Source organism: Mesoplodon densirostris, chromosome 2, assembly GCF_025265405.1.
Source record: "Mesoplodon densirostris isolate mMesDen1 chromosome 2, mMesDen1 primary haplotype, whole genome shotgun sequence".
NCBI lineage: Eukaryota > Metazoa > Chordata > Mammalia > Artiodactyla > Ziphiidae > Mesoplodon > Mesoplodon densirostris.
This window is the reverse complement of record NC_082662.1, coordinates 171,243,632-171,270,451: the sequence shown is the minus strand read 5'-3', so window position 1 is coordinate 171,270,451 and position 26,820 is coordinate 171,243,632. Positions and strand designations below refer to the sequence as shown.

The following is a 26,820-nucleotide window of genomic DNA, read 5'->3' as shown; positions in this document are numbered from 1 at the left end:
TGGGGGCCATCTGTACGTCTTCTTTGGAAGAATGTCTATTTTCCTCTGCCCATTTTTAATTGGATCATTTGGTTTTTTGCTGTTGAGTTGTATGAGCAGAAACTCTTGTTAGGGAAAGCCACTTGAGTGGGAGCATGAAGGCCATGACTGGGAAGGGATCTGTGGTGGGTTCTGCCTCCTCTACTAGGGGCTGAATGTGGGGCTTCTCATGTTCTTTCAGCAGAAAATCTAACCTCCCCTCTCTTTTCCTTCTCATGCATCCTGATAGAGGGAACGGCTGAGGAACATCGAGCGCATCTGCTTCCTTCTACGAAAGGTCAGTGCAAGCACCCGGTGACGGAATTTGGATGGTCACGTGGTCACGGTGGTCCTACAGTGAGAGGGGCTGGTGAGGCTCAGTGCCTGCTTCAGTCCTGTCTCCCCACAAAGGCAAAGGGTGGCGGGGGAGGAGGAGGTGGGAGCACGTGATCACTTCTTTGGAAACCTCCAGAGACAGGAGGAGCTAATTAAAAGGGATGGCCATCAATCAGTGTAAGGACAGCACTGGATATTTGCAAGTGCCCTCTGGTTGGATTTAGAGGTTCTTTATCTTTGCGTGATGATGGATGGTATTTACAGCTGATGTTGCCTCACAGGCTTTGTTCCTGTCTGATGCGGGGCTCAGAAACGCTCCCACCTTGGCTCAGCCAAGTTTTTAACTGGTTGTTTGGTTTCCTTTGAGGTTTCAACCTGCCACTCAGCTTTGCAGTTTGATTGACAGCATCATCAGGAGTGTCGGAGGGGTGGGAAGGGAGATGTTATTAAACGGGGAGCCAAGCATTCAGAGAGCTGCTCTGAATGGATGGGCAGTAGGTCCCAGCTGCCCTCAATGCATTCAGGAAGCACACGTGTGCACGCATATTCACGTGGGCATGTGCAGCTCAAGTTTAGTATTTAGCAGGACTCTGTGATGTAGCTGGGGTACCCCTGTGGCAGAGAGACCAGCCTGCCACTCTCCAGTAAGGAAAGCGAGTACTTTTTTGCAGCAAAGTATGGAGAACAGCAACTTGCATGTGAAACTAACAGTGTCCATTGTCTTGAGCCGAAGGACATCCCCGATCTCTGTTCAGAGCAGATGCGCTACAGGCCATAGGAAAGCCACCTGGCAACCCAAAAGAAGTTTTTGAGCCTTATGTGAATAGGAGAGAAACCAAATGCCATGCCAAAAATTGATAGAAGGGAAACAATTTTGCAAGCTTTTGAAATCTTTTCTATATTTCAATTAATGATACCTTTCCATGGGAGAGAGAGCTTAATCAAGAAGTCAATTACTTTTCTAGCTAATTACTTGTCTTTTAATGTTTTCCAAGAGACTCAGTATGTCACAGTTCCACATCTGTGTCACAGTGGGGAAGTAAGCTCAGATAATGAAAGTACCAGTGATCCGAGGCATAAAAAATGATTAAGAAAATAGCATATGACATTTGGTATTCAGGGTACTTCATGAATTTGTAAATTATTTTCCCAGATAATGTCTCGGACACCAATAACCTGCTCCAGCTGTCACTATAGACTCTAGTTTGTTCCTTAAGACTGACACCCAAGTGTCTTTCACAGTGCAAATTGCCCTTTTTTCCCCATTTTGAATGTACCATCCTGAATTCTCTGGCAGAGCAATAACCTGCATCCATCACATTTGAGCCTTGCTCATTTTTCTGTGTTGCTTGACCACTGACTCTAGCCAGACAGCAGGCAATGGCCTGTGGCTGCCTCTGCCGAGGTCCTATCTTACCGTCCTGTGCTACACGGTAAATCCTGTTACTTAACCTCTTTTGTGTAAAGGAGTTTGTATCTGCTAATCCCATGCTGCTCATTTGTCCTTCCCCTCCTCCCTCTCCCCTTTGGAAACCATACGTCTGTTTCCTATGTCTGTGAGTCTGTTTCTTCTGTTGTGTATATAGATTCATTTGTCTTATTTTTTAGATTCCACATAGAAGTGATTTCATTTAGTATGTCTTTCTCTGTCTGACTTACTCAACTAAGCATAATATTCTCTAGGTCCATCCATGTTGCTGCAAATGGCAATATTTCATTCCTCTTTTTATGGCTGAGTCATATTCCATTGTATATATACATACCACATCTTCTTTATCCATTCATCTGTTGATGGACATTTAGGTTGCTTTCGTGTCTTGGCTACTGTAAATAGTGCTGCAACTAACATTGGGGTGCATGTATCTTGTGGAATTATAGTTTTGTCCGGGTATATGCCCAGGACTGGGATTGCTGGATCATATGGTAGTTCTATTTTTAGTGTTTTAAGGAACCTCCATACTGTTCTCCATAGTGGCTGTATCAATTTACATTCCCACCAATAGTGCAAGAGGGTTCCCTTTTCTCTACACCCTCTCCAGCATTTATTTTTTTGTAGATTTTTTGATGATGCCCATTCTGACCAGTGTGAGGTGATACCTCATTGTAGTTTTGATTTGCATTTCTCCAGTGATGTTGAGCATCTTTTCATGTGCCTATTGGCCATCTGTATGTCTTCTTTGGAGAAATGTCTATTTAGGTCTTCTGCCCATTTTTTGATTGGGTTTTTTTTTGATATTGAGTTGTATGAACTGTTTGTATATTTTGGAGATTAACTCCCTGTTAGTTGCATCATTTGCACATATTTCCTCGCATTCCATAGGTTGTCTTTTTGTTTTGTTGATGGTTTCCTTTGCTGTGCAAAAGCTTTTAAGTTTGACTAGGTCCCATAATAGTCTTTTCACTTCTTCATTTCAACAGTGTCCACGACATAGCACAAAACTTATATTTTACCACATGTACTCCTTACATCATATTTGTATTTTTAAATCAAATTTAACTCTTTATTGTATTCATTATGACACAGAAGGTCTCTAGCCTACAGTTTCCATCCCATTCCTTTCCTCTGTGTTTATGCCCTCTCCCCTCTTTGTAGTCTGTATTTTAACCTTACAAATAAGTTCTCAAGCCAGTTCTGGTTCCTCGCACTGGAAAAGTGGTGGAGGGTGGTGGTGACGCATACAGGCTTCTGCTGCTTCCTGCCTGTGCCCTGATTATCTGTGTAACCCTCAGTGTGACTCTGAAATGGGGGTGATAAGTACAGCACCCTCCTCATGGAGCTGTGAGAATTAAATGAGATAATACATGTGCATCTAGCTCATCAATGCTTGGCACGTACTAAATGTTATCGTTATTATTGTATGACCCTTAGCTGATACCTAAAACTTCCTGTAACATCCCCGAGCACACCCGTGGTGCTGAAGGAAGCTGAGGTAATCCTCGGCTGGCGGCAGCCCCCTTAGCACCTCCTCCCATTTTCTTGGGTAACTGTCATTTGACGCTTGAGCAGAGTCACAGGGCAGGAAGGCCTGGGCCTCCTCTCTCCGGTCTCATTTTAAATGGGCTTCTGAGTTCAGATTCCCAAGCTGTGAGCACGCGCTGGGGGCGATGGCGAGGGTTGATGGACTTCCTTAGCATCACCACCTTCTGGGAACTGTACCTTCCAAGAAATTTCTTGGAACTCATCTCCTAAACACCCCAGAATGTGATGCATCTCAGCAGCTGATTGTTGTTAAACCACCTCCTCAGCTTTCTGGGGAGAAAGGAAGGGATTTTCAAAGTGGATCCATTTTTAGCTCTATAATTATCAGAAAATGTGTTCTTTGGGTGATTGTCTGAACTGCAGGATTCTTGTGTCGATGTGTGCTTATGATTCATTTTTCTCATGGCGAGAGCCACTTGCCTCTTGCGCTGTGCTCCCCACCGCGCATGCTGTCACTCTGAGGGTCGCTGTCAAGTGCGGGTTTGGGAGCGTGGGGAGCGTGGGGAGCAGACGTTGGTTAGATGGCTGCTCTTGGGCACGGAAAGGTCCTTGTGGGGAGGACACTGACTAGGGGCTTCCTGTTGCGTCTCCAAGTTCAGGCAATGGTGAGAGGAAGTGAACTTAAGTGTGAGCCGCAGATTGGCATGAGAATAAAGAAAAACTTTCTTCATAAGCAGCTGTCCTCTAACCTTGAGGTTGGTCGTCCCGGGGGCTAAGAAATGTTCACCTCCCTTAGGCGGAGTTGGACATCCTGATGTCTGCGATGGTTTTGAGTTAGACGGAGCCCGCCTGAGAGGGGCGACTTAGTTGCATAGTTTGGGATGTCCCTTTGGTTTGACAAATCTGTGATTCTCCATTTCACCCCCTGATTTCCCCGAGAGTGTGTCCAGTCTCACTGCAGGTTTTCTGACAGTGGTGGATGTAAAAAGCTCTAGTGTGTGGATAATTTTCACTCTCTTCATTGAGCAGTTGCAGTGGGACAAGAAAGAGGACGATGAGTGGGTTGGGGGTAAGGGTGAGGGTGACGTGTTGAGTCCCTTGGGGAGGTATAACCAGTTTGGTGACGGGGGGTGGGCAGGTGCTCCAAGTTTAATTTTGGAGAGAACAAGGCAGTGGTAAGGCCACGAGTGTAATCACTGATGGCCACCAATGCCCCTCCCCGTTTCACGCTTATTAGAACCACACGTCTGTCTTAGGGGAGGCATCGCAGTGTGAAGTGAAGCTGAATTGTGTGAACCTGGTTCCAGTGCAGAAATTCCGTGATGTGCTTCTGAAAGCAGGGGCTGGGGGAGCTGGGGAATGGATATGACACTTCTATAGTGTAAAGTCAGTTTGTTAAGTAGGAAGATTGCATTATTGTTCCCAATTCTTCACCCTCCCCCGTATCCAGGACTGGCTATGTAATTTGCAGGGCCCAGTAAAAAATGAAAGTGTGGGGCTCCATGACAAAAAGTTATTAGGAATCTTATGAAGCTGACAGCAGAGGATTCAGCCAAAGGTGGGACCCTTCTGAGCGTGGGACCCAGGTGCATCTGCACGGGTGACATGTCCCTGAAGCCGGCCCTGCCTGTATCCATGACCTTTGCGTATGATTTTGCAGTTCCTCCTGAGAGAAGCAGAGTACATTTCCCCTCCCTGCTGATGGAGGGCTCTGCCATGTGACGGGATGTGTCCACTGGAATGTGGCTGGGCTTGTGTGTACTGAGGCCTTAAGAGTTACTGGGTGTTTCTGCTCCTTTTCTTGCACTTCTGACATCACCAAGGCCAGCCCTCTGGTGCAAGGAGCATGAGAGGCAGGGGATACAGACCTGAGCCCACCTGTAGCTCAGAGCCAAGCGCACTAGATCAGGTGACCCCCTGTCAACCTCTAGATGCATGAGCAAGTATAAATGATTATTGTTTTAGGGCACTGAATTTTGGAGTGATTTGTTATGCAGCATTATTATGGCAATAGCTAACTGATACTATAAGCATCTGCCACTTTTATAAGGGGGAAAATCTTTTTTTTTTTAAAGATTTTATTCTGTGCCACAGATCAGCCATTTGCTGACTCTACAAGTTTACAAAGTAGACAGTTTCAAAGTCTGTTCCAATTTCTTTGACCTAAGAGGAAGCTACTAAATACATTTATGTACCAGAACCTAGAGAAAGACTCATGTCACTTTGGAGCACACAGTTTGTCATGCATTAACTGCTTGGGAGAATGGTGACGACGGTGCCCTTTCTCTAATTACTGGCACTCCCTGCCACAAAGGATTGTCTTGATTTCTGGTCTTTTTAGCCGTTAACGCAGTTCTTCCTGCAGGGCTCTGGAGGGAATGGTCTGTTTTCATGGAGAGACATAATACAGGGAAAAGGGACACAAAAACTCAGAGGCATTTGTGTGGAATGCCTTTGAGAGGCCATCCTAGACTCAGAAGTTTTCCAGATCAGAATTCTCTGTGGCTTGGGGAATTTCTAAGGCGTGACAATGCTGCTTACTTTTCCTGAGTGACTATTGTATGCCTTTGAAAGGATTAACTCTTTTAATCTTCACAACATTTCTATGAAGTAGTCATGATTAATAGCGCCACTTAAAAGATGAGGAAATCAAGGTTTAGAGAGGTTAAGTATATATCCCGGAGTGTCATATTTCATAAGCTGGTAGAGCTGGGATTTGAAGGCAAGTCTGTTTGAACAGAGTCCACATTTTCAATCACCACATTAAAGGGGAAATTGTTGGTTCGCTTTGAAACATGCTCCTTAAGGACCACTACTACAGCAATATTGCTCAGCTATTTTAGAGGGAAGATACAAATACCAAAGCTACAGAGGGCTTCAGGGACCCTATAATATTCTTGGCTCACCATCATGGGGCCAAGTGGATTCCTTTAAGGCTCTTTTCTAATTCTATTTAATTTCTTGGTGGGATCGTTCACCCCTAGAGGGAATGTTTGAAGAAAAGTAAAAATATCCTGGAGGGCTTCCCTGGTGGCGCAGTGGTTGAGAGTCCGCCTGCCGATGCAGGGGACACGGGTTCGTGTCCCAGTCTGGGAGGATCCCACATGCCGTGGAGCGGCTGGGCCCGTGAGCCATGGCCGCTGAGCCTGCGCGTCCGGAGCCTGTGCTCCGCAACGGGAGAGGCCACAACAGTGAGGGGCCCGCGTACCGCAAAAAAAAAAAAAAAAAAAAAAAATCCTGGAATAAAACTTGCATAGTTCAGAAACCATGTCTCACGTATAATTTATTTACAGATGCTTTCTGTGGCAAACTCCTTGTTAGTCAGAGGGAAAGATGGGACATTTTACTCGCTGTGTAAATAGTGATGTCACGGGGTTGCTGAACCAGAAGCCGGAGGAGGAGCCCTGTCCTCGCTTCACTCCACTCCCAAGGCTGCAGCAGGAGAAGCTGAGGACTTCACAGCTGCCTTACATATGGGCTCTGGCTTCTCACTCAAATCTGGGGAGCTGGTTGGCCCTATCCTTATTAGTTCTCCATTGCCATGATATTAGCAACTCAGGACAACTACGATTTATATTTCTTATGAGTCCATGGGTCATCTGGTGGTCCCACTGATCTTGGCTGGGCTTATAGGGAGAAGGGGGTGTTCTTCTGGTCTTGGCTGGGGCTCATTCATGTGTCTGGCAGGCAGCAGACCGTAAGCTAATCTAGGATGGCCTCAGCTGGGATGGGCCATCTCATTCTCCAAAGACTAATCTAGACTTGTTCTCATGGTGTCATAGAGAAGCAAGAGAAGAAGTGGAAATACACAAGCACTTTTTCAAGCTTTGGTTTGCATCAGATCTATTCGTGTCCTATTATTGGCCGAAGTGAGTCACATGGCCAAGCCCAGGGTCACAGTGGGAGGGACTACAGATTTACAGGGCAAAGGGTGTGGATACAGGGAGACCTTAATTGGTACCATGAATGCCATCAATCTACCATATATTTGTAGGAAAGGGATGAGTTATCACCTTACTCCTGTTAGAATGGGGATAAGATAGCAGATGCTGGTGAGGATGTGAAGAAAAGGGATTCCTTGTGAACTGTTGGTGGGATTGTAAATTGGTGCAGCCCACTGTGAAAAACAGTATGGAGGTTCTTCAAAATGTTAAAAATAGAACTTCCATGTGATTCAGAAATTCCACTTCTGGGTATATATCCAAAGGAAATAAAAACACTATGTTGAAGCGATACCTGTACCCCCATGTTCATAGCAGCATGTTTTTTTACAATAGCAAAGACATGGAAACAACCTAAGTGTCCACTGACAGATGAATGGCTAAAGCACTTGTGATATATATATTTCAGACATAGAAAAGAAGGAAATCCTGCCATTTGTGACAACATGGCATTGTGCTAAGTGAAATAAGTCAGACAAAGACAAATACTGTATGATCTCACGTATGGGTAGAACCTAAAAATAAAATAATAAGAATAAAAAAACAAACTCATAAAAAATAGATCAGATTTTTGGTTATCAGAGGGGGAGAGGGAATTTGAAGGAGGTGATCAAAAGGTACAAACTTCCAGTTTATAAGATAATTAAGCACTAGGGATGTAATGTACAGCATGATGATGGCAGTTAACTGGTATATGCTGTATTTGAAAGTTAGGGAAGTAAATCCTAAGAGTTCTCATCACAAGGGAAAAAACATTTTTCTTCTTCTTTGTATCTATATGAAATGATGGATGTTAACTAAACTTATTGTGGTAATCATTTCACAGTACATGTAAGTCAAATCATTATGCTATATGCCTTAAACTTACACAGTGCTGTATGTCAATTATATCTCAATGAAACTGGGGGGAAAAGGCTCAGAGGTTGAAATTTTGCAGATTTCCTCTAGGATGGTGACATAGACTCTTGGATGTGTGGGTCTACACCTCTCTGGTGGTACTTGCAACACTGCAACCTTGTCTCCTTGGATGCCTGCCTCTCCCATTAGTTTGTGAGTTCCACGAAGGAGGAACCCGATGTCTTACTCATCTTTGAATTCCCAGCACATAGTGGGACATAAGGTTGATGTTCACTCTATGATTAGGAGATGAAACGCTAGAACTGGAACAGACCTTGGAGGTCATCTAGCCAGATCCCTCCTTTTCAGAGGGGAAATTGAGACCAGAGGGCTAATGGTGAGGTGACACCAGAACCAGTGTGTCCTGGGCTGCTTGTCCAGCTCGGCCACAGTGCCCTTCTCAGAGACTGGGGTCACTGAAGCTGAACAGAGCTCAACTCAACAGCAAGCTCTCTGGAGGCAGGGGCCATCCCTTCCTTGCTCACTAGTGTGTCTATAGGACCAAGCGCGGTGTCTTTCAGTGAGTAACATTTCCCCCATCCCTACCCCCTATCAGTGGCCGTTTCACTGTGAGTAGCATTTACTATGCATGAATTCTGTCTTTCCTCCCTGGGAACTGATCTCAGAGGGACAGCAGCAAGCGGTCTTGAAGAGACGTCTTAGTTTCCTGCCCAGGAATTGAACCTGGGGAGCCTGGGTGAAAACCAGGAATCCTAGCTGCTAGCCCACTAGGGGCTAGAGGCTAGAAGCAAAGTTCCCTGGCCCTTGCACCGTTTTTGTTTTTGTTTTTGTTTTTGTTTTTGTTTTTGTTTTTGCGGTACGCGGGCCTCTCACTGTTGTGGCCTCTCCCGTTGCGGAGCACAGGCTCTGGACGCGCAGGCTCAGCGGCCATGGCTCACAGGCCCAGCCGCTCCGCGGCATGTGGGATCTTCCCGGGCCGGGGCACGAACCCGTGTCCCCTGTATCGGCAGGCGGACTCTCAAGCACTGCACCACCAGGGAAGCCCTCTTGCCCCGTTTGAAAGCAAAAATGTTTCAAGGAGGCAAAAACTGCAAAATTTATTATTAGAGACACAGCACAATAAGTGGGAGAGCACACAGAGAAGGTTTGTTTATTTAATACAGAAGCAAGGCAGAAATACACACCTGGAGAGAAGGGCTTTGGGCGCCCTCTCTAACGAGGAGGAGCACTGTAAAGAGGTGATGTAAATCACTTACGTAGGACAGTCCTTCTGGGTCTTTGTTTACCTTTGGCCAATTATCTCATTTCTTTTCCCACATCTGACCTGTTCTAAGACGCTCCCCAACATGCGCGCACAACTTTTTGCTAAGGTGGATTCCACGGAAGAGGCCTGTAGGGATATGTCCACACTTATTGTGGGGTGGTGCCTCTTCCCTTTTTCCCTTCCCCAAGGAACCTTCCTGCGCATGTGCAGACAGGGAAGTTTTCCTTGACCTCAGGAGTGGTCATCTTACCTCTTTACTCCAGCAGAGCTCAGCTTCTGCCACCAGCTTTGTCTCTGGAGTGTCTGGGGAAAACAAAGCTTCAGTTTTACTCCGCTTAACAAACACCAGCAGTCCAGCCCAGGGGTCCATCTATCTCCTACCTCAGTACAACCCCACACCAAGTTGGCATCTGATAGGCCTGGGAATAAGGCTGCACACCTTTCTATTGTGGAGTTCCAGGCAAAAATTCTGGAAAAGATCAACAGAGAAAGACCAAGCATTATATGATATCCCTTTCATAGAGAATCTTTTAAAAATGATACAAATGAACTTATTTATAAAACAGAAACAGACTCAAAGACGTATACAGTAAAATTATGGTTACCAGGGGGGAAGTGGGGAATAGATTGGGAGTTTGGAATTGACATGTACACACTGCTATATTTAAAATAGTTAACCAGGACTTCCCTGGTGGCACAGTGATTAAGAATCCACCTGCCAGTGCAGGGGACACAGGTTCGATCCCTGGTCCGGGAAGATCCCACATCTTCCCAGACCAGGAAGGCAACTAAGCCCGTGCGCCACAACTACTGAGCCACGAGCCACAACTACTGAGCCCGCACGCCCCAACTACTGAAGCCTGTGCGCCTAGAGCCCGTGTTCCGCAACAAGAGAAGCCACTGCAATGAGAAGCCCGCACACTGCAATGAAGAGAAGCCCCCGCTCACCGCAACTAGAGAAAGCCCATGTGCAGCAAGAAAGACCTAACACAGCCAACAGTAAATAAATATATAAATAATTTTTTTTAAAGGTGCTTTAAAAAATAACTAAATAAAAAAAATAAAATAGATAACAAACAAGGACCAACTGTATAGCACAGGGAACTCTGCTCAATATTCCGTAATAACCTAAATGGGAAGAGAATTTGAAAAAGAATAGGTACGTGTATATGTATCACTGAATCTCTTTGCTGTACACCTGAAACTAACACAACATTGTTACATAACTACTCCCATATAAAATAAAAATTAAAAAAAAACAAAATAAGCAGTTCTCTAGTGCAGAGTGGTCTCTTTTAGGTGGATTCACGGGGGCAGGCCCTGCTTGGGCAATATTATCGTCTGCAGCAGAATTCCAGGTGTGAGGAGAGTTCCATAAACATTCCTCCAGTGACTACTCTACATATCCTCCTGTCATGACAACTATACAGAAATCTTAGTTCCTTCCCATCATAAGAGGTGGTCTCATTAGTACTGTAAGTATTCAGGGCTTTATTTTCATAATTCTGACTATCTGTGAGCAGCTCTGAAGGTCAGCCACATGTAGTAATCTGCAGTAAATCGGCATCATGACTTTGGACCCTGCATATTTTGAGGCGAGTGGCATGAACGCGCCTAGTCAGCTGCCTAGCACCCTCATCTTAACATGCTTCGTTGTTCTCCACTCGTTATTGTACACCCAGGAATTCTCATCAATAGCTCAGAGAGAGCACTTAGAATTTACTGTGAAACTTTTCTGCCTTTATTGTGAAAAATCATATGCTAGGATAGCGTCAGGAAGTGGCGAATGGTAGAGTTCACTGTTCTGTCGTGATTGCCATTAGTGGTACTGGTGGTTTCTAGTCGTTATGCATCTCAAAATCCCCTATGGAGGGCCTCCCTGGTGGCGCAGTGGTTGAGAGTCCGCCTGCCGATGCAGGGGATACGGGTTCGTGCCCCGGTCCGGGAGGATCCCACATGCCGCGGAGCGGCTGGGCCCGTGAGCCATGGCCGCTGAGCCTGCGCATCCGGAGCCTGTGCTCCACAACGGGAGAGGCCACAACAGTGAGAGGCCCGCTTACGGCAAAAAAAAAAAAAAAAAAAAAAAAATCCCCTATGGAGATATCCCAGCATACATCTGCTTAAGAACCACTTCCAGAAATTCTGCTCTAGTAGGGAGGGTCCAGTCATCTGTGTTTAGACAATGCCCGTATGTGCTTCTCATGGGTGGCCAAGGTGGGGGAACACTGTGGGAAATATTTGGTGAGCTGGGTGGTTGGCGAATGTGCTGGTGATTCATAAGCAGCTCCCCAAAAGACTCCCCAGGATCTGGAGAATTGAGTCTGCTGAGGGAGAGGGGAAAGGGAGAAGAGCTTCAACCCATAGAGGCTGGCCGTGGGCAGGCAAATAGGGCCAGCTGCCAACTCCTTTGTGGATTGCCCAGGAGTGCTGAGCCCTGGGCTTGAGGAACATCTCCCCAGCCTGCTCCGTCCTGGCTGTGTGTGGAGGGAGCATCTTCCTGACTCATGGCATGATGGAAGCTTGTGCCGGTCAGCTTCACAAAGGAAGTCCAGAGGCCCTTGTAGTGGTGGAGGAAGAAATGCTGAAACCATGATTGACCTTAGGGTGCATCACGGAGAGTGGTCCCCAAATTTGTCTCTGCCTCACGTCACATCTGGACAGGTTATTAAAAATATAGATTCACGGGACTTCCCTGGTGCCGCAGTGGTTAAGAATCTGCCTGCCAATGCAGGGGACACGGGTTTGAGCCCTGGTCCCGGAAGATCCCACATGCCACGGAGCAACTAAGACCATGCGCCACAACTGCTGAGCCTGTGCTCTAGAGCCCGTGAACCACAACTACTGAGCCCACTGGCCACAACTACTGAAGCCCGTGTGCCTAGAGCCTGAGCTCTGCAACAAGAGAAGCCACCACAATAAGAAGCCCACACACCACAATGAAGAGTAGCCCCCGCTCGCTGCAACTAGAGAAAGCCCACGTGCAGCAATGAAGACCCAATGCAGCCAAAAATAAATAAATAAATAAAGTAGTTAAAAAACAAACAAACAAAAAAACCAACTTAAAAAAAAATACAGATTCATGAATGCCCATCCTCTGTGATGCTTAATTTTATATGTCAAATTGGCTGGGCCACAGTGCCCAAGTATGTGGTTGGACATTATTCTAGATGTTTCTTTGAGGGTGTTTTTTGGATGCGATTAATGTTTAAATTGGTGGACTTTGAATAAGGCAGATTACCCTCCATAAGGTGGATGGGCCTCATCCAATCAGTTGAAGGCCTCGATGGAACAAAGACTGGCCTCCCCAAATAAGAGGGAATTCTGCAGGAAATGGCCTTCAGACTTCAACTGCAAGGTTGGCTCTTCCTGGATCTCCAGACTGTTAGCCCCCCTGCAAAATGTGGCCTTCCAAACCACTACAATTGCCTGAGCTGATTCCTAAAATCTCTTTCTCTCTATATATATATATGTCTATATCTCTCTGTATCTATAAACACACACATACATGCATCCTGTTCGTTCTGTTTCTCTGGAGAATCCTAACATATCCCCATCAATCCTGGGAGGTTCAGGTTCAGTAGGTCTGTGGAGGGGCCCTGGGCCTGCCATGTAACTGAATCTCCTGTGAGTTGGATAAATGATCTGCCTTCACCAAATGGTAAATATTTGCTCCAGGTCCCTCAGCTCCTGGGTCTGGTTCCAGAGCCCATGCTTACTCCCCTTCTCTCTTGCTGCTTCCGTCCATAGGAGCTGGTAACTTTGCACACCTTTTGTAGAGCTTCTGTTGACCCTAGCGGTCAGTCTCTACAGGCCGCTAACCAAGAGAGTGACGACACTCAGTTTCCCCTGTAGTCTTCACACACTGTGTGGGCCAGAAGAAGGAGGCTGGTTAACTTAACCGCATTCATCGGCAAAGCAGATTCTCACAGCGGGACCTGAGCAGATTTATGGACGCTCAGTAGTTTTGCTATGAGAAGTCACCAAGTCATTGACCGTTCTGACAGAAATCGTTTGCTTTTCTGTCACACCTTTTTCCTCTCCTTAATATACAAAGGAACTCCAGGTATTGTAGGACGTGATGGAGGCAGGAAAGCGTATTGGGTTGTGGGTTCCACTGTGAGTAAAAGATACAAGGGAACCTGCTCTGTCTAGGGGGGAGCCCGTCCAGGCTGAGGGTGGGATGGGAGGGGGACCCTGCCTGCCAGGGTTGTCTGGGAACCCAGGCTCCTCCTGCCCTCAGAGCTCTGTCATCGTTAGGGCATTTTCTTGTCCATGTGGTCCATGAGGGCGTCACACCACGATGTCCTTTCAAGCAGCAGGGTGGAGGGGGAAGAGGAAAAGGGCCGCTTCCATGAAGGATGTGACCCAGAAGCTGCACACATCACTTCCGCTTTACTCATCAGCCAGATCGTAGGCAAATGGCCACATCTGGTCTTTTGGGGGGGTCTCTATGCTCAGCTCCAAATTGAGGATTTTATTCCATAGAGAAAGCGGGGTGGACGCTGGATGACAGCTGCAGGCCTTGGTCTCAGGGAGGAATTCAGTCAGCAGAGTGGCCAGGGCAGGTCACCCAGCCACCGACGTGCACCCCAGAACTCCAAGGGCAGTGTGAGGTGGCCAGTGGGGATGGCGGGCAGAGAGACTAGGCGCTAGAGGTTGAGGTGACGTCTGATGGTATCTGGAGGAGCCTGGGCATGGTCGAGGGTGGAGAAAGGAGCTGGGGAGTCCTGGGTGGTGGTCTTGGCTTCTGATGGGAGCCAATCTGAATTTCTTCATTCATTCAACTGGAGTTCCTTTAGACCTGCTATGTACGTAGTCCTGTATTATGTGCTGATGGGTGTGTGTGTGTGTGTGTGTGTGTGTGAGTGATGTGTCAGTTGTGAAGACCTCCATTCAGCTAAAAGGGTCTCGTTTTTCTCTCTGATTTTCTTCCCGAGAATTTCAAAGCTCTGATCACACGATATCTTGTATTACAGTCACTTGCACACATTATCTTCCACAGCTGTATTCTTGAAGGTGGGGATCATGTCCTCCTAATTTTGGTGTCTGCTGCGTTGCCTAACGTGGTATCTGATTCATGTTAATTAGCTAAATGTATTGGTGAACATGAGACCGGCAACCGCACAATGGCTTCGATTATTAGTTTCATAATGTGTGTGGCAGAATTATCACTGCTGAGCATGGGATTAAGGCAAGTGAAGGAAACCAAAGAAAGGGCCATGGCAGGTGTGATGTGCTTTGTCTTATCAGAGCACCTTCACTGCCCAGAGGGTGAGCATGGGAATGGATGTAGTTAGAGGGCTGGTCCTCAAGCTTGGCTGCACCTTGGAATCACCCGGGGAGCTTAAAAAGAACTGTTCCTGGATCCCACCCCCAGAGTTTCTGTTTTGTTGGTCTGGAATGCAGCCTGGGCATTGGTGAGGGTGGAGGGGAGGTTTGAAAAACTCCCTAGGTGATTCTAATGTGTAGCGAGGCTGCAAATCACTGAGTTGGAGGGTAGGGCAGGCTTCGGCAGTGCAGGTGGGGAGGCATTTTTCTTTTCTCAGTCCCCCAGAGTATGATTTAGAGAGCCGTAATTTTCTAAATGGTACCAGAATCAAAGCAATAATTTACCAACGGGTGCCCAGGTGAACTGAAGGATTGAACGCCTGACTTCCTGCTTCCCAGGAGATGGTCAACCCAGCAGGTGACTCATTACAAGTAATCGGCAGACAACTTGTTTTCTCGGTGGGAGGTTTGCTTCTAGATGCTCCCTTTTCCAGAATGTGATGAGAAGTAAAAACTCTGTTTTTCGACCCCCCAAATGCTCACCCTTTCAGATACTCATTCTTGCCCTTTCTAAATTGCTGAAAAAGCAAGAAACATTTCTGGGTCACGTTTCTAGGCCACAAAATGTGCCAGTATTACCAAATCCTGATGGCCTCTTATTCCCTGTAGCACTGGCCAGTCTCTGTCTCTCCCTACAATTGGAACCGGGTACCAGCCTCTACCCAGGCAGGGCCAACAGGAGAGCCCTGCAACTCAGATGAGAACTCCTGTGGGCTCCCGGCTTGCGCTGAATTGATTCCGATGCCCCAGATATATCTTCTCCCCACGGCATAGCTGTATTGCTGCATTACCATGCTGGTTCCATTCGCAACTTGTATGGGGTTTGTTATTCTTGAAGCAGTTTGGGGCATCGGGCCTCCTGCAGCACAGAGTTTCACTGGCTCTGATTCCTAAGCTGTCTCTATGGCACAGACAATTACGAAACACATGGGGTTTTGTTTCATTAGGATAAAACCCGGCCATAGACAAGAAAATGCACTGAATACTTTAAATGTGCTATACAAATGCAAAATGCCATTATTATAAAGGGACAGAAAAAGCCATACTGTTCCCTTTCTGCGTCTGCTAAATGGTCAAAGCAGTGATGAAATTCTGGAAGACAATGATCACCGATTATAGTACAGGGAGGTGGGCGGGCAACACATAGCAAGAGCAGCTCTGCTACTGTGGCCTTTTTACTGGTGATATCACTGCTGTTACCGCTCAGTACATCAGCATAAAGTGGCGCCAGGGCCACTGGTGTCCCGGTAGAAACTTATTTAGTTTAAACTCCCTTAGTTAGGGAGCCACTTAGGCAAGGTTCCTGCCTTCAGGAATGTGTACGCTGTTCAGATGACGTCAGCAGGACGGACTGATAAAACGACCGACGGTGCATTTTCTGCGAGGGTCTGTGTGATCCTCTTTGTATAAACTAGACTTTAGTACACACACGACTGTGGTACTTCAAATGCTTTCTGGTAGCAGTGATGCCAGCTGTTAATAGAGACCAAAAGCGATGGACGTTGGGTTGTTTTCAAACACTTGACATTTGTGTTATTCGAGTTATTGATAAAGTACTTCAAGCCCCAATATTCTGGACTTTAAAAGGAAGGAGGTGTGGGAGGGGAAAGTCAGAGGTATGATTCTTTGTAAAATGTTTGTTTTCCTTAGTCGACGATAAAGTCGGTGAGGGCAGGGTCTGGGTATCTTGTTCACCGCTTATCATTTTACCTAGAAAATGGCACCTATTCAGTAACTCTTTGCTGGCAGAGTGGCTGAATGTGCTCTGCACTTTACCCACAGCCTTTGATTTATTCCTACACCAACTCTGTGAGGTGAAGATGGGGAACTGAGACCCGAGGGCTTGCATCACTTGCCCAGGTCACTCAGGTAGTGAGTGCTGGGTCTGGATTCAAATCACTCTGACTCCCAAACTCCTGCCCTTTCTAGCAGTCCTTATGTCTCCAGGCACTAGGGTTTAAAAGCACGTTTCTTTGCATTTCCCAGGACAGTTCCATACTCTGAGTTTTGCAGAGCACGCTTGGACACAACCCTCTGACACACGGGCGTCAGACGATCCACTGTCAGCCACGTGCATGTGCGTGCCTTGCCCTTCTCCAGTCTGACTATCAGAAAGGGGTGAAGAGGTTTTGATTAAAGGCCTCTTCTCAATTTTAAGAGACTGTTGGGAAACGGAGACTTGGGAGAAAGAACCTACAGAAGACACTGTACCCTCTAGTGCTGGTGCCCTTGGGATCTGTGTTAGTCTGCTAGGGCTGCTGTAACATAGTAGCCACGAGTTGGGCGGTTTAGACAACAGAAATTTATTTCCCCACAGTCTGGAGGCTGGAAGTCCAAGATTAAGGTGTCAGGAGGGTGGGCTTCTTCTGAGGCCTCTCTCCTTGGCTGGCAGATGGCCACCTTCTTTTTGTGTCCTCCCATGGTCACCCCTCTGTATGTCTGTGCCATAATGTCCTCCTCTTATAAGGACACCAGTCATATTGGATCAGGGCCCATTCTAATGACCTGATTTTTTTTTTTTTTTTTTTTTTTTTTGCTGTACCCGGGCCTCTCACTGTTGCAGCCTCTCCCGTTGCGGAGCACAGGCTCCAGATGCGCAGGCCCAGCAGCCATGGCTCACGGGCCCAGCTGCTCCGCGGCATGTGGGATCCTCCCGGACCGGGGCACGAACCCGTGTCCTCTGCATCGGCAGGCGGACTCTCAACCACTGCGCCACCAGGGAAGCCCCTAATGACCTGATTTAACCTTAATTACTGCTTTAAAGACCCCCTCTCCAAATACAGTCACTTTCTGATTTACTGGGGGCTAGGGCTTCAACATATGAATTTTGGAAGGCAGGGGCAGGGGGGACACAATTCAGCCCATCACAGGATCCACGCACCAGGGAAGAGTTTTTATGGAAATGACATCCCCTTAGTTAGGAGCAGGGATTGGCCTTACCTTGGATTCTGCTCCTTGGCAAATAGCAAACAAGAGTGAAAAGTGAGCCCCTGGGTTTAGATTTCAGCAACATTTTCTTATCACCCACAGGTGGAATCTGGTGAAAGGGAAGGCAAGACTCTGATTCCTTCTGTTGGATTTTATTGCATGTTTATCAGAGTAAAGAGAGAACATATGCTGAGCAAAGCCTGTGAAGACTTGCTCCCATCATTCTCCAGGAGAGATGGTCTGAACAAAAGGGACAGAGCCTGGCCTCTTCATGCTGTCACACCCCTTGCAGGGAGCAGCGTGTGACGCCAGTCACCCAAGCGTAGACAGTTGACCCAGCGCACGTGGGACGAGCCTGGGTCATTCATCATTCTAATTAGCTCTGGCTCCTCTCTCCCCAGCAGGCCCAGGGTCAGGACCAAATCAAGGTATGTGTTGTGAGCTTGTGCAGAAGGGCCAATTGCTAAGGCGGACTGAAGTTATATAATTATCGTAACTATTTGTGTTTATAGGACATCCTTTCCCAGGAGAGAAGCACTTCCCTTTCCAGGCACTTCCCTGCCCAGAAGTTGTCACTTCATAGCAGGACAGCATGACCCATTCTGGGGCTGGAGGAAGTAATAATAAAGAACATCGCCCACCCATAGGGCCATGCAGGCTGCACAAAAAGTCATTGTATGCATGGCTCCAGGGAAGGTTGACACGAGGCTCCTTCTGCAATGCAGACAGAGACAAGGGGGCTTGGGTTCTTTTTCTTTGCTGGGAGAGGTGAGCTTACCTAGACGTGGAAGGTTGGTCCTTAGTGGCCTAGGAAAAGTTTTTTCTACGACAACAATGTTTATTAAGTTACTGCATGTGACCTAGAATATGCCAGATGTTGTGCCAAGAGCTTGAATGGGTCATCTCACTTAATGCTCATCTCTGACGTGGATGCCATTAGGATGTGGGCATTACTGTGGTCCCCTTTCACTGATGAGCATGCTGAGGGCAGAGGGGTTAAGGAACTGAGGCTAGTACATGCAAAGCCAGTATTTGAATCTAGGTTGTCTTACCCTAGAGCTTGCTCTTTTGGTTTTCTTCATTAATTATTTTAATTGTAGAAGTAGGATATCCTTATTTTAACTAGAAAGTGATGCTCAGTTAATATGAAGAAAATACTAATAAGCTCCCAACCCCTCTCTATTCCTGACTCTCTGACATAACTCATGTTAAAAGCCTGGGTCTCTGCCCTGCTCCTATCTCCATGCACAAACACAGACAAATGTACACACACGTGTGTATGTACATACACTCAGAGTTGGCCTTTTGTTTTTTTCCCAATAATTGAAAAAAATTTTCCTATAACTTTTCCCACCACATACCATTTCGTTATGGACACCCCTCTAGATCAACATAGTACTGATCTAACTCTTTTAAAAATAACCACACAAACTCTCATAAGATTCCGTAGTACACACAATTGAGTCAGTCATGTCCATATTTATGGACATTCTGTCTGTCTTCAGTTTTATTTGGCCCCTATCAGTAACCCTGCAATAAACACCTTTGTGTGTTTATATCCTAGGAGTGGGGTCATCGGGTTAAACAGTATATGAAATTTGTACTTCTTAAAAATTTGCCGGATTACTTTCCCAAAAATGTTGCAGCAATTTGTATTCCCCCTGGTGGTGTAAGAGGGTGTCTGTTTCTGACATCATCGTCACCATGGTGGGGCGTTATTGGGGAGCCCTCCCCCCGTCGCTGTCTGCAGGTACAGCCCCGGGAAAAATGCAGAGCTCAGCGGTCGGGGAGTTGTTCTCCTAGACCCGAGTCTCTCTGTCTTGGAAGCACACTTGAATCTCCTGGGGAGATTTTAAAATCTCGGTGCAGGGGCCCCATCCACAGAGAGCCTCTCTTAATTGGTCAAGGGGGCACAGGCAGCGGTGTTTGCCAAAGCTGCCCAGGGGATTCTAATGGTCCGCCAGGGTGGAGGGCTTTTGAGAGCGATCCTGCAGACACCAGGGTCCTTCCTCACTTCCCTTTCTCTTTCCCTCACTCCCTCACCACTCACCCTAACCCTAGCCCTAGCCCTAACCCCCTCATTGCCCTTTCTCTTCCCCTCATCCCTTCCTCCCTCCTCGGGGCCCTCTCTTCACAGGTCAGTGTAGTTTTTTTTTTTTTAAACATATTTATTGGAATATAATTGCTTTACAATGGTGTGTTAGTTTCTGCTTTATAACAAAGTGGATCAGCTATACGTATACATGCATACCCATAGTGTAGTTTTTACTGGAAGCTGCAGGTACTGTCCTTCGCCAGCAGCCTCTCACTCACTGTCCTGGTCCCACAGAAGCACACGGGTTGGAAGGGCTGACTGTAGCCCTTGCAGCATGTGCCCTGCTGGAGAGCCTTCAGGACCTTGTACGGCTGATGCTCTTGTGAGCGCCTTCTGGCTCATGCCGGTTTGGAGCACTGTCTCTGGGAGAGAAGGGGCTGTGCATCACTCCTCTTTCAGGACCAGAGAAGCATGGAAATGCTCCCCTCCTGCTGCGTTGGTGATGTCATTTTCATCCCACGGTCTACAGACCTTCCGTTCTTCCACCTGGCACCCCACCCCTGGTCCCCTGCAGTGAGTGCACTGGTGTGACCCACACAACTGCCTCCAGAATAGCAGCCCCAAAGCCCTCACTCTACTGTAGGTATACAGACCACCTGCAAAGTCTAATGCACCGAACGTCAGCCTCTTTCATGGCCTGATTGGTGCACAGCTCTTCACTGCCATCCAATGCTTATCCTGAGTCAGAACATTTAGAGTGCCCCACGGGCTGCTGTGGGGAGCCTGCAGACCAGCAGCGACTCAGGTGTTTTATACACAGGGCGTGTGTGTGTTTGTTTGGTGGCGGGGGTGTGTCTGTGCCGGTGCTTACCTTGTTCTGCCTAAATGCCCGCTGGGTGTTGACCCAGCCCATGGCTGGATGGGACCGGCAGAGTCCTGCAGAGCTGGGAGATAGGTCACATGTATGAAAGTACTAGGAACAGTTTTGCTTCATGAAAGAGGTTGAGCTTCTGGACTTCCCTGGTGGTGCAGTGGTTAAGAATCGGCCTGCCAATGCAGGGGACATGGGTTCCATCCCTGGTCTGGGAAGATCCCACATGCCGTGGAGCAACTAAGCCCACGCACCACAACTACTGAGCCTGTGCTCTAGAGCCCACGAGCCATAACTACTGATCCCACGTGCTGCAGCTACTGAAACCCGCGCGCCTAGAGCCCGTGCTCCGTAAGAAGAGAAGCCACTGCAATGAGAAGCCCGCGCACCGCAATGAAGGGTAGCCCCTGCTCGCTGCAACTAGAGAAAGCCTGCACGCAGCGATGAAGACCCAACGCAGCCAAAAATAAATTTAAAAAATAAAATAAAAATTTAAAAAGTGAGATATCTTTAAAAAAAAAAAGAGGACAAGCTTCTTTCAGGAAACAAATTCCTTCAGAAACTCTATTCTTAGCTCCAGAACTGGTTAGGATACTTGAAAGAGGCAAGCAGGCAGGTGAAGACACCTGTGATAATGGAAAATCTGTAGCTGGCCATCACCGTTGTCAGGCCCACATAATTATTAACCACAGTATCTACCATTTGTAAAACGCTCTTTAAGGCACTGTTTTTCAAACTTGGCTGCACATTGGAATCACTTGGGAAATTTTAAGAAATTTTGATGCCTGAGTCCCATCTCCAGAGATTCTGACTTAATTCGTTTGGAATAAATCCTGGGCGTCAGGATTTTTAAAACTTCCACTGGGTGATTGTAATACACAGCCAAGTTTGAGACCCTTAGCCAAGCAGGGTTCAGCATTCAGGTTCATTACTGCATGTTAAGTTCCCTGTGTGGCCTGACTGCTGAGGTCAGCGGGCCGGGGGATTGAATCCCACCTTGGCCCTGCCCCTCCCCTCCCTAGTCAGAGCCGGGCACAGACACCTGGTCATTAGCTCCCCCCAAATCTCCTGGCACCCCCAACTGTTGAAAAAGCCTTTGAGCAGCTGGGATGCGTAGGCTTTTAGAGATCAGAGGTATTTCCAGCTCCAGCAAGAAACAGGGCAGTGGTTTTCATTCCTGCCTGAACCAAGTGCCCTCTTGACAGTGTTCATAAAATGCTGGGGTGTAGTCCCCACCCTCTGAGGTTTGCACATGGGAACTTAAAAAAATTGGGGGGGGGAGGGAGAAATGTCAAATGTAAGGGGATTTTGTTTGTTTGTTTGCTTTGCTGTACACAGGCCTCTCATTGTTGTGGCCTCAACCGTTGCAGAGCACAGGCTCCGGATGCACAGGCTCAGCAGCCATGGCTCACAGGCCCAGCCGCTCCACGGCATGTGGGATCTTCCCAGACCGGGGCACGAACCCACGTCCCCTGCATCGGCAGGCGGACTCCCAACCACTGCGCCACCAGGGAAGCCCAGGGGATGTTTTAAGAGTAGTATAATGAATACCTAAATAGCTTTCACCAAGATCCATCCCTCGCCACATTTGCTGTGTCTGTTCTCCCCTCCCCTCCCAGGTATGGAGCACACACTCTTTGTTTGGCTGGACCATTTAGTTGTACATATTGTGATTCTTCACCCCTAAAGTACACTTTCCAATATCACCACACTGCCATGATCACACTCAAGGACATTGTCATAATAATGTTATCTGAATGTCGTTCGTAGTCACCTTTCCCCTATTTCCCCAATAATGTTCTTTATGGTTTTAAAAAAAACATCCAGGACCCAATCAAGTATCATACACTGCATTTAGTTGCCATGTTTCCCACTTTCTCCTTTAATCTAGAACAGTCTCTCCCCTTTTTTTTTCATGACACTGGCGTTTTGAAAGTGTCTCTGAATGTGGGTAGTTTTCTAAAGTTCCCCAGGTATTTCCCATGGGCAGCAGCAGGGTTGAGAAGCCCTGCATCGGAGGACTGTGCATGGTGGTTTCCCCACAGGAATATTTCTGTGGGGAAACCCTGGGGGCCGCCCCTTCCTGCTTCTCAGTCCTCAGAGAGTCACAAGCCCCTCTGGTCATTACCTCCTCTGGTTGCGCATCACCTTCACCTCCTCCTTTCCTCTCCCTGCCAGCATCTCCTGTGCCCATTCTGGTTTTTGTGCTGGATCTTCGGGATTTTGAGCCCTCCATACTAATCGCTTGAGGCAGCCTCACAGAGGTGGGCAGGGCAGGGGTGGTGCAGAAGGCTCTGTGGAGGGGGGGATCCTCCTGAGGCTGCCCCCCTTCCCCTGCTCTAGCCACACCCAGTTAAGCTCCATTCACTCTCCCGTTCCTGCTCATTCCTCCTTGACTTTTTTTTTTTTTTTTGGCTGAACCTACCGATTCTTTAAAACTCAGCTCATGTCACCACTTCTGGGAAGCCTTTTGCTTCCTTCCTTGGTTGGGGTCGGGGCCCTCCTATGGGCTCCCCTAGCTCCTGGGCTGACGTCCATCCTGGCACGTACCAGGCAGCATTGCATTTTCTTCTCCCCAGCTAGACCATGAGCTGCTGAAAGACAGGGACTGAGTCTGGTGTAAGTCGAATTCCCCAGACGTTAGCGTGGTGCCTGCACCCTGTGGGTGCTGAGTCAGTGTTCCGTGAGTGAATGGAAGGAAGTGGGAGGGGAGTTGGGTCCATTTCTGAGAATCCTATAGTCACAGTCTTCAAGGTTAGAATCCCAGAATATTAGAGCTGGGAAGGGCCTTCGTGAATTCTGGTCCAGCTCCTTCACTGAAGATAAATGAAAAGTGCAGAAAGACAGAGATTCAGTGCCCCCAGATGGCAGAGTGAAATCTAACTGGGTCTCCTCTTTACTCTAAGTCCTTTCCCCCCAACTCACCTTTACTGCATTGGGCTATTTACTTATTTCATATTTCTAAATCCTGTTGACTTTCCATCATTCACAGATGGATAATCTTTCATATTGTCTACTGCAATATCCAGCCTCTGGTTGGCTATCTCTCCTTTCTGACCATGGGAAAGAGAAGTCCACTTTAATGAGAGTGTAAACAAGATGTGGTCAGGAGATTTGTTGGATGAAAAGTAACAATCACAAAACCACTCCTTAACCTTGAATAAAGGCTTCTGTACTGCTTTGGAACATCACAGGGACCCCCTCCATTGGTATGGACAGCTGAGAGTTTACCATCAAGTTCACGGAAGCAGTTTTTCTATTCTCCCTCCTCTATGTGGAATTGGCCAACTAGCAATGAGAGTCCAACAGCAGTGGCATCACCTGGGAGCTTGTGATAAATGCAGACACTCAGGCCCCACCCAGACCTATGGGATCTTACTCTGCATTTTTTTTTTTTTTTGCGGTACTCGGTCCTCTTACTGTTGTGGCCTCTCCCGTTGCGGAGCACAGGCTCCAGACGCGCAGGCTCAGCGGCCATGGCTCACGGGCCCAGCCGCTCCGCGGCATGTGGGATCCTCCCGGACCGGGGCACGAACCCCTGTCCCCTGCATCGGCAGGTGGACTCTCAACCACTGTGCCACCAAGGAAGCCCCTAGTCTGCATTTTAACACGATCTCCAGGAGATCCGTATGCACATTATTCTGAGCAGCATGGCTGAGGCCCCTCACTGTCAAATACAGAGCTGACTGGCTACACTGTTCTTCAGTATTTACCGAGTGCCCACCATGTAGAAAGGGACAGCAGGAGTGAACACCTTGTCCTGTTGACCTGCCTTTCCCACCTCGTCAGTTCCACTCTGCTGAGTCAGAATCAGGCACTGTCCCCCCGATTCCTGCCCTCTCCCAGCAGCGGGGTCCTGACTGCTTGCAGCTGGCCTCTGACTCATCCCCACACCACTCCTGTCACACTGCCTCATTGGTTGCTGCAGAGTTTCTTGGCAGTGTCCAAACCGCACTGCTGTTCCTCAACAGTGACCCTCTTCTGCTTGTAAGTGGAGGCTATTGACACTGGGTTCCTGTCTCTTTCCTGCTCTGCTTTACATCCTCATCTCTCGGAGCCTTCTCTCCTACCTCTGGGCCCTTCTCTGCCCCTTCCATGAGTTCCCTTGATTCAGTCTCCTTCTGACTCAGTCTGGAGCATATCCAAACTAGCTCCCTCTTTCCGGAGTACCTTCTCTCTCGCATTGCTATCCAGCTCTTTTTTCCCCCATCTTTCAACACATCTAGTCTTCCTCGTTCTAAAAAATTTAGTTGACCTTGGTAACCCTTCATACGACCAACCCACACATTTCTTCCTTCTTATTTTGCCAAATTCTGGGAAGAGTGATCAACACCCCTTACCTGCACTTCCTCCCTCCTACTCATCTCAGAATCCCTTGCAATGTGCCAGATGCTTCTTTCATTTTATTGAAACGGATATCTTGAAGGTCACCAATGATGTCCCAGTTCCTGAGTCCAGTAGATCGACTTCTTCATTCCTACCCCCTTGACCTTTCTGTAGTGTGACATTACTAGTCACCTCCTTTTTTTGAACTTCCTGGCACAAGACCGTTTTACTCTTCCTCCTGTCTTGTACCCACTCATTTCTATCTCCTTTTTGATTCCTCTTCTCTCACATCCCAAATGCAGGTGTTCATTGATGTTCTGCCCTTGGCCTTGTTATCTTCTTGTTCTATACTAGGAGTTGCAAGCAGCAGCCTGTGGGTCATATATGGCCTGCAAATTTGTTTTGTTTGTCCCATTCAAATATTTTGAGAATCTGAAAATTTCGTACAAAAATCTGGATTTTCAGCTTCTTTGGGGGAAAAATTGCAAGGGATCTGGCAATATTGGAACCATATCCCTCAAGGCAGCCATCCGCTGGAGTTAGGTACTGGATGACCCCTTTAGATGGGAACTACGTTCTTCAGATCACCTCCACTCCGACCACTCCCCCACCTGTCTAGTACTGTATGCATTTGAGTGTAAGAGTCTGCTTTCTCTGAGCTCGTCCCCTCCAATGCTGGAGCTTCTATCATCATCCATCTTATTATTATTATTATTATTATTATTTTGTGGTACGTGGGCCTCTCACTGTTGTGGCCTCTCCCGTTGCGGAGCACAGGCTCCGGACCCGCAGGCTCAGCGGCCATGGCTTACGGGCCCAGCCGCTCTGCGGCATGTGGGATCTTCCCGGACCGGGTCACGAACCCACGTTCCCTGCATCGGCAGGCGGACTCTCAACCACTGCGCCACCAGGGAAGCCCTTATCATCATCCACCTTAGAGTGGGCCCCAAACGTATACCTTCTCTCCTACTTTCTCCTCCTTTTGAATTCCAGGCAAGCATTTGAAGCCTTCTATTGAGTATCTTTACCTGGTCTGCTCCTTGTACTTCAAACTCAGTATTGGCGGTAGGAGTGCTGATGAATCACACTTCTCTGCCTCTTTGGATTGCACCAATTGAGAACAGACATGAGTCCAGATGAGGCTTGAAATGCCGTGTCATATCCATCCAGCTCTATGGATGGTCATGGTAGGACTGCAGCACCCTCAAGAGTGAGTGCCAGAGAGGGGTGGAAGGGCTCAGGGTTCTCCCTTCATTCATCTGTCATAAACTTATTATAGATTTACAGCCTGCTCTTTTAGTTAACCCATCTTGGTTAACTGAGACACTGTCTTTCATGCCACTCAGGTTTAACACCACATCTGTTGGTGTGTGGATTCTGTTTCCAAAGCGCTTCATGAATTGCACCTCTCTTCCCCCAAGCCACTTCCTCGAGGGCTCAGACTCTCATTTCTTTTGCCTGGACTATTGCAGTAGCTTCCTAGGTGTTTTTTTTTTTTCCCTCTGGCTTTTGGTCTGCTCCCTGGTCTTCCTCCTCGATTCACCCTGCACATCATGGTTGGAGTGATCTAAGCAAACCTTTATCGTATAGAGCTTCCTTATCGGGAAGCCTTCTCGGGATCCCAATTTTGGAGAGTAAATGACCGATACTTAGCATTGCTTCTAAGGTCCTCTTCGATTTCCTAACCTCTCTTTTAACCTTACTGAAATCTACTTCCTTTCAAACACTCATTTGCTCTCCCAACGTTTAGCGAATACCTACTATGTGCCAGGAATTGTGCCAAGTACTGTGGATGGAGACTTAAGACTGTGATTTTCTTTCTTGGTGCCTTTTCTTACACTATTTCATCACTTGGAATGTTCTTCTCTGTGGGCTAAAGTGTTATCTTTTAGTTTCAGCTCAAATGTAACCTCTTCCATGAAATCTTTTTTAATCCACTGAACAAGAAATAGTATCTGGCTTCTCTGCCTTGTTGGCTTTTTAAGTGGTCCTCCT

At 47.5% G+C, this 26,820-nt stretch overlaps 1 protein-coding gene across 2 annotated transcripts in view; it reads left to right on the top strand.

Moving 5' to 3' along the window:
• The window catches only part of CNIH3 (cornichon family AMPA receptor auxiliary protein 3), a 111,486-nt gene that overhangs the window by 54,064 nt on the left and 30,602 nt on the right, over positions 1–26,820 (top strand). Inside the window, exon 3 of one of the 2 annotated variants that reach the window (XM_060088637.1) lies at positions 269–316. The exons of the other annotated variant lie outside the window; for it this stretch is intronic. Within the exon in view, the coding sequence (XP_059944620.1) occupies positions 269–316 (48 nt within the window). The remainder of the gene's footprint in view (positions 1–268; positions 317–26,820) is intronic. 2 annotated transcript variants of the gene reach the window in all.